The sequence below is a fragment of the Anas acuta genome, chromosome 15 (genome assembly GCF_963932015.1).
Source record: "Anas acuta chromosome 15, bAnaAcu1.1, whole genome shotgun sequence".
In the NCBI taxonomy this organism is placed as follows: Eukaryota; Metazoa; Chordata; class Aves; order Anseriformes; family Anatidae; genus Anas; species Anas acuta.
Genome location: NC_088993.1, coordinates 10,402,520 through 10,420,907, shown reverse-complemented (window position 1 = coordinate 10,420,907; position 18,388 = coordinate 10,402,520). Strand labels below are relative to the sequence as shown.

General features: G+C 39.3%; 2 protein-coding genes across 7 annotated transcripts; one reads left to right on the top strand and one right to left on the bottom strand.

The window, feature by feature from the left end:
- Positions 1-62: 62 nt before the first annotated feature.
- On the top strand, positions 63-5,594 carry ERI2 (ERI1 exoribonuclease family member 2; the record flags this gene model as incomplete). Its single annotated transcript, XM_068699647.1, has 7 exons — positions 63-225; positions 371-498; positions 640-796; positions 1,465-1,565; positions 2,727-2,808; positions 3,495-3,583; positions 3,788-5,594. Coding segments are annotated over 7 exons (2,061 nt in total), but the record flags the coding sequence as incomplete, so codon positions are not given.
- LOC137864793 (acyl-coenzyme A synthetase ACSM3, mitochondrial-like) lies at positions 5,586-18,296 on the bottom strand. Of its 6 annotated transcripts, XM_068699290.1 has the most exons (16): positions 17,910-18,296; positions 16,801-16,847; positions 15,801-16,047; positions 14,566-14,798; positions 12,993-13,203; positions 12,064-12,271; positions 11,683-11,826; positions 10,801-10,954; positions 9,819-9,898; positions 8,978-9,101; positions 8,315-8,395; positions 7,541-7,642; positions 6,940-7,067; positions 6,729-6,828; positions 6,166-6,285; positions 5,586-5,988 (listed from the first exon to the last, which is right to left on the bottom strand). In XM_068699290.1, exons 4-16 carry the CDS (start codon positions 14,761-14,763, stop codon positions 5,905-5,907), a joined length of 1,734 nt encoding a protein of 577 aa, XP_068555391.1. In that variant the 5' UTR covers positions 14,764-14,798; positions 15,801-16,047; positions 16,801-16,847; positions 17,910-18,296; the 3' UTR covers positions 5,586-5,904. The 6 variants fall into 6 exon arrangements, with proteins under 6 accessions (XP_068555391.1, XP_068555390.1, XP_068555393.1 ...); XM_068699289.1 differs by lacking the exon at positions 16,801-16,847; XM_068699292.1 differs by lacking the exon at positions 16,801-16,847 and having other exon boundaries at positions 15,831-16,047.
- Positions 18,297-18,388: the final 92 nt, after the last annotated feature.

Genomic DNA, 18,388 nt, shown 5'->3' with positions numbered 1-18,388 from the left:
GGAGACCGGGAGCGGGGCGAGGCGAGGCGAGGCGAGGCGAGGCGAGGCGAGGCGGGTGCTGAGGGGAGCCCGGTGCCGCCCGCAGGCAGCTGGGGCTGGCGAGGAGCAGCGGGCGGGCGCGGAGCGGAGCGGCGGTGGCGGCAGAGCAGCGCTTCGGGCACCTGGTGGTCGTGGACCTGGAGGCCACCTGCTGGCGGGGCGAGCGGCGCCACAGCCCCGAGATCAGTGAGTGGCGGCCCAGCGGGCCCTTGGCGCCTGGTCGACCTCCGCTGACGGCTCGGCCCGTGTGTACGCGGACGGAATGACCTCCGCGAGCAGCTTTAACCTTTCTGGCCTGTTCCTTCCCCGTCTCGTTCTGGTTTTGTCGCAGTTGAATTTCCAGCAGTCCTGCTGAACACCGCCACCGGAGAGATCGAAGCGGAGTTCCACACCTATGTCCAGCCCCAGGAGCATCCTGTGCTCTCCGAGTTCTGTACGGAGCTGACCGGCATAACGCAGGTGTAGTGCTGTTCTGTGTGAAGTTAAAATTGCCACTTACTACTATTTTGTGGAGACCTTTAAAGAGGGCTAAGGAGAAATAAGCCTCAAATGAATTCCAGTCCGTATTAACACACACATCTCTTCTTCTCTTTCATAAAGAATCAAGTCGATGAAGGGGTCCCTCTAAACATTTGTTTATCACAGTTTTTGAAATGGATTCAAAAGATACAACAGGAGAAGAAAATTGTATTCAGTTCAGATACTCCAAGTAATTCTATTTCAGAAGCAAAACCATGTACGTTTGTCACTTGGACAGGTAGGCAGAATTTTCATTTAATTTTTCTGCAAATTAATACCCATTAAAACTGAACATTTGGTGGTGCTAGTAAGATTGCATCTTCACTGCTAGGGAGTCAAAATCCTGATAAATATTAGGGATATGATATCGGATAAGACTGAAAATATGAATACTGTTGAATTCTGACTTGTTCACTCTATATTTGTCTCCAGGGTCATCACATTTTTCTGCTTTACACAGAGTGCAATGTGTTGCCATTCTCAACAAGTGTAAATGATTTAGTGAGGTCTCCAAGATATTTATGTATCACAAAGTCGTTGTTTACTAAGAGCATGCACTCACTTGTCATCTTGAACCATTGCAGCAACCCAAGTGCTTCTCATGTACAAAGGCTTCATGTGTCCTGTACCCATCTGTACAGGATGTTACTAGTATGTTGATTCATCTCTTTATGTAGGTTTTAAGGCATGCTTAGGACAGTTATGGAAGTACAGCAGTACCGGCGACCTGCCCAATTAAACATCTGTGCTCATTATCTAGAGTTATCATGCAAACAGTTGCATTTTTTCTTGCTAATTTTTTTTTTGTAACCCCTAGTCCATTCAGATGAGAGAAAGGCCTAATTGGAAGGCATCAGGATTAAAAAATATAGTAAGTCTTCATTTGGTTTTGCTTTTTCTGTGCAGACTGGGACCTGGGTGTGTGCTTGCAGTATGAGTGTAAAAGGAAGCAGTTGCGAAAACCTGACATCTTAAATTCCTGGATTGATCTCAAAGCAACATATAAGGTGAGAAAAATCAATAGACTGACACACTTATACCCATGTTACCATCTCAAAGGCCAAGTATACCTAAACCAATAGTGTATGTTCCAGCATCTAGTTACTCCTTTGTTTTCTTTCTGTGTTATCACTCAATAATGAATTGCATGCTCTAGAACGGCATGAATTTTAACAGTCTTAATGCTTGGAAAAGTATTGAGTGTTTCTGTTACATAAATGAATGATAATCCCAGAAGATTTTTTTGAGCTGCTCTTCCTTTCCTGACATCTTTTACTCTGATTGCTGCCTTAACTTGTTTTTCTTATGTTCTTCTTACTGCTTTACACTGCTGCATGGAAAATAGTGATCCTCATCTGTTTAGAAACTTTGACCAGAAAGTATATTCTGAACAGCATTAGCAATACTGGAAAATGAATATATATATATATATATATATATATATATATATATATATATATATATATATACACACACACATATAAAATATGTATATAAAATGCATTTATACTGAGAAAATGAAAAGCTTTGTGTATGTGTGTTTGTGTTGGTGGGATTTTTTGGCTCATTTTTTCATAGTCTACATTGCAACAGAGTTCTGCCTTAGGGACTAATGGCACCTGGGTTCCCCTGTGTAGCCAGGGAAGCTCTCAAAGGTTTATCCAGGAGTCTACCTGTCCACTGATACTTAGAGTTTAAGCAGCAGAATTAAGTCTCTGAAGATAAGCAGGGCATTCATATGAGAAACAGGGATTATTAAATGAGAAAAAGTATTATATTTGGCACATACGTAAACTCTTTTTAATGCTTATGCCTTTGCAATGCATAACAGTTTAAATGTTCAAGATAGTATTTATAATTGTATTCCTCAAGGCTGTTGTTAAGGCCTTCATCAACGCAAACCATAAAGTGCAAATGAAGGTAAAATGAGGTAAGATAGAATGGATTAGTTTAAGGCTGGGAGAAGGGATTTATGGTTCTTTCCATTCTAATCTGTTACAGGGTAAGTCACATACTGAGTTACACTTGTCTTCATTTTACAGTTGTGATAAATATTTGTCCTTGTGAGATGTACTATTTGTAAGGTGATATTTCTGAACTGTTTTTCACTCCACTGTGAAGGGGTTTTGAAATGTTTTTTTATTAACCACCTGCATGTTTTTCCCTAGGCCTTCTATAATAGAAAGCCTAAAGGACTAAATGGTGCTTTGCAGGATTTGGGGCTAACTTTTGTAGGACGGGAACATTCTGGTAAGCATGATATGATCATCCTCATTTTAACATACATACATATCTTTTATAAGACTAGATAGCTACTGTTTAGCTTTAGTTAGGTAAACTAAACTAGCTAGTAATGTCTACTAGTTAATATAAATGTTACTGTTAATTCCAGGCTATGCGATGTTCTGTTCAACAAAACCATCAAAGTAAGAAAAGACAGATTCTTCAAAGATCATTTTGTCATTTCTAACCTCATGCTTTGTTTCAGAAATCTTTCCTAGATCTTTTGCCTGTATGTTGCACAAGATCAAGCTCTGGATTGCTAGGGTACAAAAGAAAAAAGAGCATGGGAAAGATAAGAAAACTTGATCTTCCCTGATAGGTCTGGACAGCTTATTAGTGTAAGAGAATACCAGTGCAATGTGATTTTTTTTACTTATTTTTTTGACCTAACTAATACACCTGAACATGGATTTTGATCGTTGTGGCTATATATTCAGCTGTATGGGTTGTTCCTTCAGATGTTTCAGCACAGGAGATTATTTTTTTTTTCTTTTTAACTTCCACTGCCCTTTTCTGAACTATATAACAGTGTCAGAATTATGTGAATCCATTTCATTTATGTAAGATGTACCTAAATGTCACTTTTCCTCTAATAAGAACCATCCCCAGTAGTAGTTTAAAAGGAAGGCATTAATATAACCATGCTTTTGAAGGGTTGGATGATTCTCGGAATACTGCCCGTCTTGCTTGGAGGATGATTTGTGATGGATGTGTGTTGAAAATTACTAAATCTTTGGATAAGGTTAGTAACTATTTTGTATCTATCCTCCTACTTGTCTTACAGCCTGAAATACAGATGAAAGGTGAGCTATAACAAAACCAGTATCTTGACTATGAATAATAATCATATCCATAAGCTGACACGCTTACTAGTTTTGTACATCGATTTCTAAAACTACTTGAGTATTCACTCTCCAAAATCTCTTTTGATATATGGACTCCCTAGGCATATCTGAAGAAGAATTTAATCTCTAGAACACTGAACGCAAACTTCGCTGACAAGACTCCACTTGGAACTAACAGCAGACCTGAGACATCTAGAGAGAGAACTTGTAAAACAAACTCTCTGGCAGAGAAAAACCACAACAGTATTGCAGGATTTATCATAAATTCTAATGTACAAACTGAAGAACAACAGACTACTTGTACTGATTCCTCTCCAGACATCCATGTTGCATCTAGCAGCAGCTTGAGGACTGACTTAAACAATCAAGCCCAAAGCTCTTTGTCAGTGTCTACTGACGGATTTCCTCTTCCTCTTAGACATGTGCAGCAATCTCACAGTAATTTATCAACAGGCATTCAGCAAGGATTGAACAACGGGCATATTATGAGTACAACCAGATACAGCCCAGTGCATGAATCAGGACTAGTACTTGTCTCCACTACCATCTCCTCAGTTAACATCTCCACTGAGGATATCAGTACTAGTTCTGACTGTTTACCTCTGCTGGCTGACTGGGAAGATGTAGCTTTAATACCAGAATCTCAATCTGAACAAAAATCAGACTGTGTTGAATTTAAAGATGGCTCAAGTATGGATATTTTAACAGTGTTTGAAGAAGAAACAATTCCAAAGCAATCAGCTGTGATGAGTTCAAATAATCAAAGTTCAGGGAAAAGTGTTGTACCTGTGGAATCTCTCAAATCTATCATTTACAAAAGTCCTGATACTACTATCTATAATGTAGGAACAGTACAAGGGCAGACTTCAAATCTTTCAGCTTTTAAGTTACCATCTGCAAAGGTAAATGCTATTTCATCACAATCAAAATCATTGAAAAATTATTCCACTCCTTTTGAGGTTCCTAAAAGAAAGCCAACTAGTCCAAAAATGTTCCCACCAGCAAAGAAACGGTCTTTCTCTATATATCAAGAAAAAAATGCATCTTTTGATCATTCCTTACCTTTAAGAAGTTCAAACTTGTCCAAAGTATCTCATACCATTCTGAACTCCACAGTCAATCTGAATCAGCCTGTAACAGCTGTGAAAAATGAAAAACCAACTCCCCCTCTGTGTAACTGTGGTCGAAGAGCTAAAAGGCTTTATGTATCAAATGCTGGTCCAAATCATGGCAAAGCGTTTTTTTGTTGTCCTGTTGGTAAGCATAACAGTAATAAGAAAGGTTGTGGATACTTCAAGTGGGAAAATGCCTTTCTAAAAGAGAAAACTAATGTTCTCACCCTGAATGCAGGTGCCTCGACCTCTCTTGGAACTTGCCCCAGTACTTTAGGAAATTCTTCCAACAAAAACCGTTTGTTCCTTAGGCCATCTATGAGAACTTGACATTTTACTTTTGTTTTTTTTTTTTTGGTCTGAATCTTTAATCGTTAGTTAGCCACGCTTAATATAACCAGAACAGTCTAATGATGTCAGATGTTTTCATCCCATTCTCAGAACATGACATTGCTTGGTTAAAAATTGAAAATGCTCAAGCATACAGTAATATTCATATATTATAAACTATATCATTAATGCAGTGTGAGAGAACAGAAAAAAGTAAATGCTAAGATTAGTATAAGCAGCTATTAATTATACTGTATCATGTATTTTAAATTCTTTGCTAGTCTAGTCCTCAACACTTTAATGATGTAGATTTTATTTGCACTATTTTTTCTAAATATACTTTCAGTGATTATAACTTTGAAAATGTATTTATAAGTTATCACACTTTTCAAAAGTGATTCTTGAAACAAGCGTTCTTTTAAACTCTTTTTTAAATTGAGTAACAATAAAGATAAAATGCCAGTGACACTTTTCAGTTTATTTAATGCATCTATTGTACTCTTGACTACATGAATTTTCCACTTCATTTGTATCAGTCTGCCTGCTTTTGTACTATTAGCTATTAGTGTAGCACCAGGGACAGCCAAATGCTGGGGATCAGGTAAGAATTTAAGAGTTGGACATGATGACCTTAGAGGTGTTTTCCAACCTAAATGATTCTATGAATTTATAAAATCCTAAACTAAGAAGGCCATAGTCTTTTACTCTACATTACTGTATAAATCAGCATTATCTTTTGTTTAAAAACAAAAAACTGACTCTATAAAAGAACTCTACTATTTTCTCCACTCCTTCTGGCGTAGTTCATTCCTTCGAATCTTCCCACTAACAGTTTTTGGCAACTCTTGAACAAACTCCATCTAATGGGAAAGGGAAGAAATTGCAACACAAAATAAGATACAGTTTACCTGAATTTTGACTTACTTAATCTCAGCAGCACAGCCTTATAAGCCATATTATAGTTGATACCTGCTATCAAATAATTCACTACCTGCTACTGAAAAATATTTAAAATATTGGGGTAATTGAAGACTTACCTTCCTAGGATACTTGTATGGAGCAGTAACTTTCTTAACGTGGTCCTGTAGCTCTTTTATCACTTCTTCTGGATCATGTGAAACATACTCAGGTGTTAAAACCACGAAGGCTTTCACTACCTTAAAGTTAAAGGAACAATGGGTTAACTGCCAATGAAACACAGCACAACAGTAAGATTTGAAACATTAACCAAACACTTGCTGACAAAACATAGAACAATGTATAGGGCAGATACGAGCAGCTTTGCCAGTGTCTGCACATGCTCTATTTTTATGGACCAGAACTAATTTATATACATTTACTAAAGACCCATAATTTTAAGTATTTGAATGTTAAGAAAAAATTTCAAATGGTGTTTTTGTTATATTGGATATTGGGGCACCTGTCTCAGTCAGTTTTTCCGGCACAGAGGGATAGATGGCTGATAGAGTAGAAATGCCAATTTGAGTTTATTTAGTTTAAAAATTAATCACTTGGCAGACAAATCCAGTGGAAGTTGGGTTTCGTCAGCTCTGGTATGCACAAAGCTACTTTTAGATATAAGCTCATTTAATGTGTTTACCTCTCCCCTGATGGGGTCTGGGCTGCTGACTACTGCTGATTCCACCACTGCGGGATGCTCTATTAGGGCACTTTCTACTTCAAATGGTCCAATACGGTATCTTTAAAATGAAAGGTCTTTTTGAAACACACATTTGAAATACACATACTATCACACCTAAATCAGCTGTATTGTTCAAGTTTGAAGATGTATTATTAATCAGTTAAATTACCCAGCAGAAGTAATGACATCATCAGATCTTCCAACAAACCAGTAGTATCCATCTTCATCCATAATCCCCCTGTCTCCAGTGACATAAAAATCCCCACGTATTGTTGCCGCTGTTTTCTCTGGATCATCCTAGTAAGCACAAATTTGTATTTTATATAAAAACAGCTTGAAAAATACATTACATTGCATTCTAACATATTCAGTATATAAGTTGCGGTAAAGCCAAATGTTCATAGATTTCAGCCTTTTAGACTGGTCCATATCATTATCTGCATCAAATTCAAGTGGGACACAACTAATGGTGAATTATAATAAACATTTACCATTACTAATCCACACAACTAAATCCGTCAAAGTTTTCCCTTTTTATTAAGGAAATAACAAGCAAAAGAAAGTGGATTTTAACTTGTTAGGCAAGACACTCGTTGAACAACTAATCGTGTAAGTAGACTAAATAACTGCATCAAAAAATGGAAATTCCTCTTTCCTCCCCACAGGCTTTTATCCTTCTAAGTAAAGAATATGTACAGGAAATGAGGCATCAAATTACTTGTTACAGAGACTTAACAGGACATCTACTTTAACTGTAGTAGGGTTCTTACAGTATAGCAAGTAAAAAGAAAAGGCGGTCTCGTAGGTTTTACTCTGATGGCAATATCTCCTTCTTTTCCAGGAGACAGAATATTACCGTTTTCATCTATAATCTGAAAATAAACAAAACACTGTTTTATTATCTTGCACTCAAACTAGAAAACATTAAATTAAGATTATAGAATCTTAGTACTCATTTAAAGTATTTAGTCGAAATATTTCCTGGAAAATAATTCGGAGCAGTAGAGGACAGGTCTTACCCTGACAATTCAAGTGTAAGATCACTGCAAATCCACTGTATTTCACACTGGGTCTTTTATCTGAGGAATTCCAAATACTGTGCAAACATGTATTGAAGTTAGTAAGACCCCAGAGGACGATAAGTAATGGGGTGGGAAAACCTTAAGAACTGAAAGATACTAAAATCTTAAACAATATTGCTAACTGATCTCCTGCTAGAATCTGAATCAACAGTTTTGTTATCACCAGGAAACACCATTCACTCCCACTCTTCCTTAACTCAGTAATTTAAATTCTGTCATTGCCTTAGCATTTGATATTTAACCACCAGTTATCAGTAGGTTGTCATCTATGTAATGCTGTTGAGGTTGATACAACAGGGAGGTTTAGATGCTCACTTTGCACATTCAGTTTGGGACATTTCTTTTTCACTCTTATTTCCTGTTGTATGATGCTACATAGTACAACTCCATGTTAAAGCTTTCAAACCTCTTTCATAGAAAATGATTACTGAGAGAGCGACAGTGCCACCAGAGGTACAATACCTTGACATCATACGTTGGAGATGGTTTTCCCATAGAACCAGGCTTAATTTTCATTCCCTTAAAATTTGCACAGATCAGCACCTGTAACAAATGTGTTTGTTTTTCTTTTCTTAAATGACAACTTGTACATTCAGTCTTTAACTTAGGTTTAGAATACTCAGCTAACATTGCAAATTTCTATAAGAAATAATAACAGTCCTCATTATAATCATATATCCTATGATTAAACTTCTAGAAATAAAGTACACCCTTAATATCTTGCCCACAGCTCCAAACAATGCCAGTGAATGTTCTAAAGATAGCTTTTAAAGCAGAATTTGGAATGCAGTAATGAGGAATATACCTCTTTTGTGTTAGTTCTCAATTCAAAGCTCACAAGAATGAGTAACAGTGTTTGGATTTTGGGTGAAGACGTTACAATCGTTCTAGGACTTAAAAAAAAAAAACAACAAAACACTACATTTTTCTACTGTTGCCTATAACAACTGACTTTGTTGTGACAGTTGTGATGAATCCATGTTGTTGGAATGTGCTGAAGGGATGAGGAGTATGTAAACCAAATACAACTGTGTAATCTTTCTAATCACTTTTTCTTGGCAACCTGAGTGGAATTTATTGTTTTATCTGTAAAGTATAATTTTTCATCTGTAAAGCTGTACATACTGTTTCTGTCTGTCCATAGCCTTCATGAATATCCAGCCCAGTCTGCACTTTCCATTCTTCCATCACATCGGGGTTGATTGGCTCCCCAGCACTCACACAGTGACGCAGGCTTTTAAATGTATAGCTTGATGGGAAAAAGAAATTAAATAACTGGCAGTTATCTATCTGTTACACCCCATTCAATACTCTGTTTTGGTATTGTGGGAACTTTTCTACACAAAAATACAAATTTTACTGAGATCTATTAATTCTATTTGAACTGTGTAGCATTGAACAGAAACAAATCTGAAAAAAAAGCAAACAAAAATGAAAAACACCTGTTTTACTTCTGTATTATTTGAAAATCTACTAATATCATGTTTCTAACCCTAGAATCTCAACTGGAGTCTAAACTGAAGAGGATTGATGAAATTCAACACTAATGACAAAAAAAAAAGAAAAAAAAAAAAAGCACAGGAGATTTAAATGAAGCCGAAGAGTTTTTCATGCATTTCACCAAGCTGTACTGACATACATTTCTTGTAGTGGGGAAACACAGTAGAAAAACAAAGGGAAGGAGAATGTGACTATAAAAGCACTTTGGAGGATATGTTAAGCATGATACCATGATTATCTTATTATAGCTTCAGCTAAACTGCATTTCACCGTTATTCATGAAATCTGAGGTGGCACCCTGACTCTTTCTGACTTTCTTCATCACACATAAGACTCAAGATGTTGAGAAATACAGTCAGAGTTACTGTTACACCATTGTAAATTTGGAATAAAATCAAGGTGAGCTGAGCACTTGGTTCATTGTTTTGATCAAATCCACCACTAGAGGTACTCTGCTTTTTCTTACCTGGACAGTTTATGTTGCACAAACATTCGATATGCAGTTGGAGGAGAACAGAAGACAGTTATGGGGTATCTTGACAGACACTAGAGAATTTAGAATAAGGAAAGTGAATGTTGCCAATACAATGAAACCTATGAAGTCTCATCTACGTTATAAGACATAGTGTAATCTCTGTCTATATCAAGCTTATAAAACACGTGGACAAAATGTTAGTGTCCAAAAAAAAGTTAGCTCTGCAGTTGCCAACACCGACATATAGCAGTTTTATCTAACTAGTTTCTTCTTCAAAACAGAATCTACTTCATCTTACAGTTAATTCACCACACCAGAATTTTGTGCTCTTGAAAGCCTTGCAGTCCTTGTTGCAGAATTTCTTCATAACTTAAGTTTAAGTAGAAACCAAGTGAAACCATAAGGCTACTCTGAGATATTCTATAGGAGTAAAACCAAGTGTTATTCAACACAGCCTAATGTTATCTAACAGTTTCCAGCCATCTAAGTAAAATAAATATGATGAAGGTAGTCTTTTTCAAGGGATGAAGGGTTGTGTGTGGAGGACGTAGGACAATATAATGTTGATGCCATTTGTTAAAGAAATTCAGCCTTGCTGCATCTTCACTCCTTAACATGGGATTACTTGGTGCAGGCAACTGAAATTCTCATTTATCTGTTATTATCACTTATTTTAATAACAACACCAAGTGCTCTGCAAATCCCAGTCCAATTTCTTTTGTGCTTCTTTCATGCCTTAGAAAGAATGTTTGCGAGTTTGTGCAGTAAAACCTGTTTTCAGCAGACTATATGATTAAACTGTTCGAATGTCAATTGTGCTTTTATTTATTTGCAGCACTTAATACTGAAATAATGATTCAATATTACTGTTGTGCTGCATGTTGCCCCCTTTGCAGCACCACGGGAAATGAAAGCTTTGACAAGACCAGCAAGCAAGAACAATGCTGTTTGTTGCTGGGCCCTCCTCACTTACCTCAAAGACAGTAATTGGGTTGAATTGTGGCATTTTATGTACAAATACACATGCCCCTTGAATCCACGTTGATATACTAGCCCAAGATGCCTTTGCCCAGCCCGTGTCTGATGTGCTCCAAGTTACGTCTGAATGAGTCAAGTCCAGCCAGTACCTGGTAACACAAGGAAACATGATTCACAATCTGTATTTGGCAGGAAAAAAGACAAGTATTAAAACATCAACACAAGATATGTCATGGAGTCACATCCAGCACTGCTTGTCTTGGGTAAATGACACTTAAAAATGGCCGAATTTCTGAGCACAACTGAGCACAGTGAGGATGTCATCAGAACAGACTGATGTTGCATTTTTCTAAAGGAAGTTATACTGATGGATCTCCTGATTTGTTATTCCTTGCCAGTTTCAGTGAAGTGTACTGCCATATCAATTTTAAAAACAACATTGCTTTATAAATGTAAAGATTCTGAACTATCAGCATTTTGTTCCTGTGGGAGTTGCATCTAATCTAGACGTGTGTGAGTTCAGAAACCTCACAGCCACATTTTTTTCTCTTTTATGACACAGACTTTATAAACTTGTGCGGATGTTCAGTTTGGGGTAGTCTGTTAACCGTACACAATGAAGGGGTTATCAAAAGTTAAAGAAAATACTAAAAAGTAATTTAAGGCCATTTGAAGGCTACATTCTATATATACTGCCTGGACTCAAAGTATGACTTGCTTACCAGGAAAAACAAACAAACAAGCCTTGTTCAAATTTAACAGAATGATTGTTTTTTAAAAAGTGAAACAAAGGCTTCTGGAGAAAAACCTTTTGTTTCCTCTTCCTTCTGCCATGTGAGCAGCTACACAAACATGTCTGTCAAAGTAATATCCATACCTCGCATTTACTGTGAAGCCAATACCATAGCTGCTGTGGGAATGTTCAGTCATTTTGGGGGATCCTGTAGTTCCACTGGTAAAATAGATGGCCATTGGATCATGATGCTTTGTGGTCACACACTGGTGATTAGAAGGAGCATTTCTTTAAAACAAGCAAAACGATGAATAAAGTGATTTGAAAGTGTGACTTACATGCTCTTAAAAATGTTTAACTAAAATAAGTTTTGCAGCAATCAGAAACATCAAAAACACTGACATTTTTCCATTTCATTGCCCTAGAAGGATAGGAACATGTTGGCATGTGCCAGCATTTCCTATTCAAAACAAACTAACATGTTTTTATTTTTGCTGTGGCACTGTCACAGCTGTGGTTACTCACTTCAGGAGATCTTTAAAGTTCAGCCATCCTTCTCTGTGGCCCTCTGACACAAGCAACTTGCATTTCAGAGACTGGCATTCAGCCCCAACTGAATCTACAGCTGGTGCCACAAAATCATCAGTGATGATGCACTTTGCCTTGGATTTCTGTAGTCGATAGAGAATATCCTTCACTGTCAACTGCTGCGTGCCAGGAATCAGGACATTTCCTAAAGAGGAGGAAGTAAAACGGAAAAACAGCTGAAACGTTTTATAATAATAGTTGTACCTACAAGCAGACATCAGCTTACCTAGTGCTTTTGAGTGAGACAAGGCAGTATTACAGCAGGATTTGGCCCTGCATTCATAAATACACTGATTTATTTGATGGATTAAATTGTATGTGAGGATGGATTAAATTCTAATTTAGCCAATACTAGGCTGATCACAGGACACTAACAGAAATCAACAGAACAACTTTTTTTGTTTTGAAAACACCTCAACTGGACCATGCCATCTCTCTGGACTTAATTTCTTTACTGGTAGACAGAGCTGTACCCTGCTAGTGTTTGTGAGGCACCAAGACATTCTGGGATGTAATTTCTGGCAAGCTGAGTATTTAACAGATCCCACAGGGAAACACATGAAACACTTGGTTAAGTGTGGGCTAATTTCACTGCAAGTTTGAAGGAAGGTGCATTTGTGATTCATCATAAGTGGTGGAAAGAGAATGAGAGAGGCACATGGACTCATAGGGTTTCCTTAACAGATAGAGCACGTGCAGAAGTCCTAAAAGTATCACAAAGATAAACTTGGCATGAAGGATGTTCTTGATCAGTGTGGCAATAGTTCATCTTCAACAGCATATTTGTAGTTTTGATTGTGTTAAAAAGCAAGGATTGGTTTAAGTCATAATTTCTATACCTCTGTGGTATGTGTGCTTTTACCAACCTGTTCTCAAGCAAGCCACATTCACCAGCCACCATTCTGGGATCCGGGGCAGAATGAGAAGAACTCTGTCTCCCCGTTGCAGACCGCAAGCATCGGAGAGTACATTAGCTACTTTCCTGGAAAGGACTCCCAGCTCCTCAAAGCTCCATTTCACCTCTTTTCCATCACCATCTACCCACCACAATGCAGGATTTTTATTTTTTTTCCCTTCCTGTAGAATAAAAGGGTGCAGTGTAAATGATTCATTTTAGAAACACACTGCCTTTAAGTCTGAGGAAGAGCATTTGCCAGTTACTCATTGCTGGAGAAATCTGGGGATACAATTGAAATCTGCCACTGATTCCAAATGAGGCAAAGAACTCTCCTTTAGAATAAACAGCCTATGAATGTCATTTAAGAAATTAAATTTGTATTCCTTTCCTGAGCTCATCATGTTACACTCTGAAGAGGTTGTACAACTTTTTGTTTCAGGCCATGAAAATAAAGCAGCTGATGAATGTGGGTTCTTTTGGGTTGTGCCCCAGAGCTTCCCAAATCTTCAGAGGTCATTTCCAACTTCATCTGGCATTGGGCCTGTTTGCTAATTCTGAAAATTAAATCACAGGTTCAAGAGCATAGGCCCACACAGTGTGAACTGATGTGTGAAAAGTGAAATGTACGTATACAATGTGTTCTGAAGGGGTCCAATGCATTTAGCAGTAGCACTGTGCAAGACGCTTCTTGAGCAAAACTCTCTGGGGCAAAAAAAAATATGGTTTATTTTTAAATATTTGAAGGTACAGTAACACTAAGGCTCATTTTCAGGAAGCAGATTTTAGCTGTGCACTTTAGAGGGCACCAGATGTTGTTTCTTTCTCCATTTACAGCCTGCCAAAATCTGTTTTTCCTGCAAAAGGAACAATTGCTCCCTTTGTGTCAGATAGGTGACACTCTACTCTGTTCCTGCTGCCAGGTGGACATAACTACGTTTAGACTCTCATCATGAAGAACCTGAGTCTGCAAAACCAGTCCTACATCCTCAGACTCGAGTTACGTAACAGGATAGGTGATAGACCTATACTTTCTTTTTTCTCCCTGTATTTCCTTTCCTTGTTTAGACCTCATGTCTGTTTGGGCACTCAGTTTTCAGTTCTGTAGATATAAGGTCCCTGATGCAATGATTTTTCATTTGGGAAAAAAATTGAGAGGTTAGACGTTACACAGTATTATTCATTTTGTAGGCAGGCAATGAAATATATGGAGGTCAAGTGATTTGGCCAGCACAAACAGACAGGGTGCAATGTCACAGCTGATTGTGGAACTAATGTGTGGTTTAAAGTGGTAAAAAGTCCATTGTCTCATTCTTGAAGCACCTGCTTACAGTTATTCTCACTGGAGTTACTGATTAAAAAAATGAACCACTTGGACTCATGGGCAGGACAGCATGTGGCCGAAGGGATCTACAGATTCAAAGTGCATGAGATGATCATCAGATTATAATCAAGAGCATAATTCCAGTTACTGGATTTGGTTACTGGATTTGTCACTGACAGCATTAAGTACTACAGCATGTGAGAAGCCACGGAAATGTTACCTTTTCTATTTTAGTCCATCTGTCCAGCACATCGCTTGCAAAGTTGAAGTACTCTGGCACCTCTAGTCTGCACTGTTGTTTTATAGCCTCATAACTGAAAGAGGTGGAAATTGTGTAGCTCTGGCTGCAAAGCTGGAGAGATTTTCTCAGGGCAGCACGTAGGGATATAGCACTCGGGACCTTCAGTAGAAAATGCATGGCAGCAACAACGGCTATAGCCTCTCCAAGAAATTCTGCAGTAACACAAATACAAACCTGGTATTAGGCATATGGTTTCAGAACAGCTTTTACCATCACACAGCGAATACACTGGAATAACAATAACTGTTAATTGGAATACCTGCTGAGGACAGCTCTGGTTTTCCCACCGTGTAATCCCTGCTCTCTCCTGACCATCATGCAGTTGAGATCCTGACCACACACTCAAGCAGCAGTACTCAGCCCCATCGGTGTGATAACTTACCTGTTCACATTCCTTCCCTACCCACAAGCCCTGCTGATCACATTGGTAGACCACATTGCAGTTACCTTATAGAGGCTTTAAGAGCTATAAGGCTTTCAGTGCAGAGAGGCACTGAAAGCTCTTAAACTGTGACTTCTGTAAATGAAATGTCTGCTACTGATTGACAATCCTGCGTTAGTTACTGGCTGACCACAGTGTTACTTAGTACAAAGACATCTGTAGTTTTTCTAGTCTATCAGCACTGGGAATATGCTGTCTGCCAGAAATTAAATCGATGTAGGAAAGCCCTGAGAATAATTTTAGCATTGATGTATTAAATACTATTTTGATGTGTGGTCAGCAAAAAACACCATTTTATGAGATGGAGAAACTTCAAAAGACTCCCCGATGAAGGATCTGAAGTGTAGAGCCATAGTTCTGTAGAATCAACTTAGCAGGAGGGCTGAAAAATCTGAAGTCATTATTTTCATGCATTGTCCACTTTTATTTACAAAATAATATAAACAATGATAATTCCTTACCAAATTAATAATTATCCAGCTGCAAACCCATGTGATTTTAGTGATTCAATTAAGCAAAAAGACTTTTTTTTTTCCCAATCTCTAACATTCAGTTTGTGTATGACAAACACAGGAAAGAAACACAGCAAAATGCAAGACGGAGAAGGACAGGGAAAAGAGGGAATGTGGTCAGACAAGCAAATCCGTACTGTTCCAGGGCCAAAAAAGTGCCCTGGCCAGCAGCTTTCCGGGACGGGTGGAGGGTCAGTTACCTTGTGAAAAAGCTGTCAGTCCCAACTTACTGCTTCTTGGCCTTGCATCAAAATGTGAGTCCTCTGAGTATTGAGATGCGTCCCAGCTTTGACTCCTCACACAGATCTCAGACTCTTGGCTGTACACCTGTTCTGGCGCTGTCACTGCATTCAGTGACTTACTCCTGTGTTTGTTACATGTACTTTGGACTCACGTAAAAGGCAGCCAAGTCCTGTCTGTGAGAAGAGCTGACACATTTCTGCAGAGCTCAAAGAGGAAGTAGAAAGTGAGAGGTTCAAATCTCTCCCGTTTCTTTCTCCTCCCCTACTCCCACTCACCAGCCGCTGGATAAAAACATACTTAAGACCTTGCTGCAACCAAGTCACATCTGTTACATTCTGGATAGGGCAACACAGGGAACAACAGCCTTATGATTAATTAATAGGTTGTGTGAGTACACTGCTGAGCAGGTAGTTTGGGGTACCTCAACAAACCATAGCAGTTCAGCTATGATTGACAGTGAGTATTGATTCCTGGGATGCTGCTGCCCTGACCAACTATGTTAATGTGTATGCTAGAGACTTGCGAGGTTTTGTAAGTGCTCTGCCTCATGTTCACAGAGCAAACAGTTAAGTTGTGCTCCAGCATTGCTGCTGCCTCTGCTCTGCTCCCACAGGAGAGATGGGATGAAACATTTGCCAACCCCTCTCTGTCCTGGCCGCAGCAAGGCATCACTGCAGAGCCTGTCATCAACGTGGGCATGGCCGTGGCATTGGTACATGCTTTTGCCATCAGCCTCTGCTGCAAGGATGGCACTTGCCAGGGAGGTGGGAGACAGCTGTAGCTTAAATTGAGGCACCAAGATTTTTTTGGTAAGAGTTTGGTTGCTCAAGCCCTAAGTCCTTCCCGCTGCATCTTCATTCTCTAAGGCCAGCAGAGAGATTGCTAACACCCATCAATGTGTTTGGAGCAAAACAGTCCTCTCAGTGCTGATCAGCAAGGGTGGTGCTACGGTCTTACATGGCATGTGCTTTTGTCTGCACTCCCTTCTGGGGTTCAGTGTCAGTCTGTGACAAGTGGACAAAAAGGCGATGTTAACCAGCTTCCTGAAATGTTCATTGCAGCACAAAAAAAAAAAAAAGATTCAAAAGATTCCCCCAAACAACAAAGCTGCTCTCCACCTAGCAGTAAAGAAGGACCTGCAATCTGCAGGAGCAACATTTTAACAAGCTCTTTGAAATGCAAGTGACAAAATCCTTACAGAAGGCAAGGGCCTTAAAGGAATTCCCTACTCAGATTGCATCACCCCAGAGGAGGCACAGAAGTAAACCAAACATGACAGCAACCAGCTTGTGATGTCAGTGAATAAGCCAGGAATACTTTGGAAGAAAAACCTTCCATGGTGACCTAAGTGTAAAAGAAGCATAACTGTTTCTCTGTATTATTCTTTTGATAGGGCATAAAACTATTTCCCTGAGTATGGACAGGTTTTTCCAAACCCCTCGGCACTCCTCACCACCAAAGCACCCTAGTTATGTTCTGTGTGGTGAATTGCATGTCCTCTGCACCACTCACAGCTGCCCGCAGAGATCCTCCCTCCTGCGTCACACTGTCCTGACAGGCCCAGCTCCTCAGACTATTGCTGCAACTCCCCACAACTTTGAGTCTTTCATGCAACCCCAACCCAGCAAAGATTACATGACTTTTATTTTACTTGTGATCAATAATCCCACCAAGGTATAACAATTGCTGAAGAGTTAAATAAGCCTTGAAGACTTTGCAGGAGAAAAGCTTTATATAAAATGTAAACGTCATCTCCTGTTGCAGCTGTGACCGATAAATACGTCCATTAATTTATGAACTTTTTCTCCCCTATTTTATCCTATGTGTAAATAACATGACAGTCCTGCCCTTTGTGAGGCCTCCTTAGCTCTGTCCTCTACATACTTTCGCAAAATATCTTCATTTTTCTTCTCTTGATTGTCCAAAAAGCTCAAGGGCTAATGGAGGGAGATGAGGCCCTCATGGACAGTAGTACACTGAGGTACCTTCCTTCAGAAACCAATGCTAAGTGGTGTGTATTTTTATTCTGGTAACACATGTTTTGAGTATTTCAAGGCTAAAATTACCTGTATGAGGAGTTTCTGTTCCAGCTGGCCCTGTCACACCATGAAAACTTCAGGAGCTGGACAGGCCACTGAGGAAAGGGCCAAATGGCGGCTGTCCCTTCTGGGGCACACTTGCCATGTGAAGAAAAAAAAAAAAAGCAGGACTGAAGCCAGCTGGCTCCATCGCTCTTGAGTGGCAGCCAGCCCACTCCCGGGGCCACCTCTCCTCCTAATTCCACAATCATTAACACAAACCAAGCCTTTAATCCCGGGATTAAAGTGGAAACTCATATAAACTGAGTTTCCAAGCTCAGAAAAAGCAACCAAGACGAGCAACTTCACTCAGCGCCGGAAGCCCAGGCTGTCCCTCCAGGCCACGACGTTCCCGGGGGGGTCCGTCCCTCCCGAGGTCAGCCACCCACCCTGCCTTGCTGCCGGGAGCTTTATTTATTTTTCACCCCCGGGAGCACCGCCCGGCCCCTGCAGCCCGGGGCGGGGAG

What these genes read in the sequence shown, in the direction of transcription:
- LOC137864793 (XM_068699290.1), bottom strand. Translation starts at nt 14,763, where the DNA reads ATGCATTTTCTACTGAAGGTCCCGAGTGCTATATCCCTACGTGCTGCC. An exon ending in GCTATGGACAGACAGAAACA is followed by an intron (nt 8,396 to 8,977) that starts GTATGTACAGCT and finishes CATTTGTTACAG; the next exon opens with GTGCTGATCTGTGCAAATTT. An exon ending in CATACAAGTATCCTAGGAAG is followed by an intron (nt 5,989 to 6,165) that starts GTAAGTCTTCAA and finishes CTTTCCCATTAG; the next exon opens with ATGGAGTTTGTTCAAGAGTT.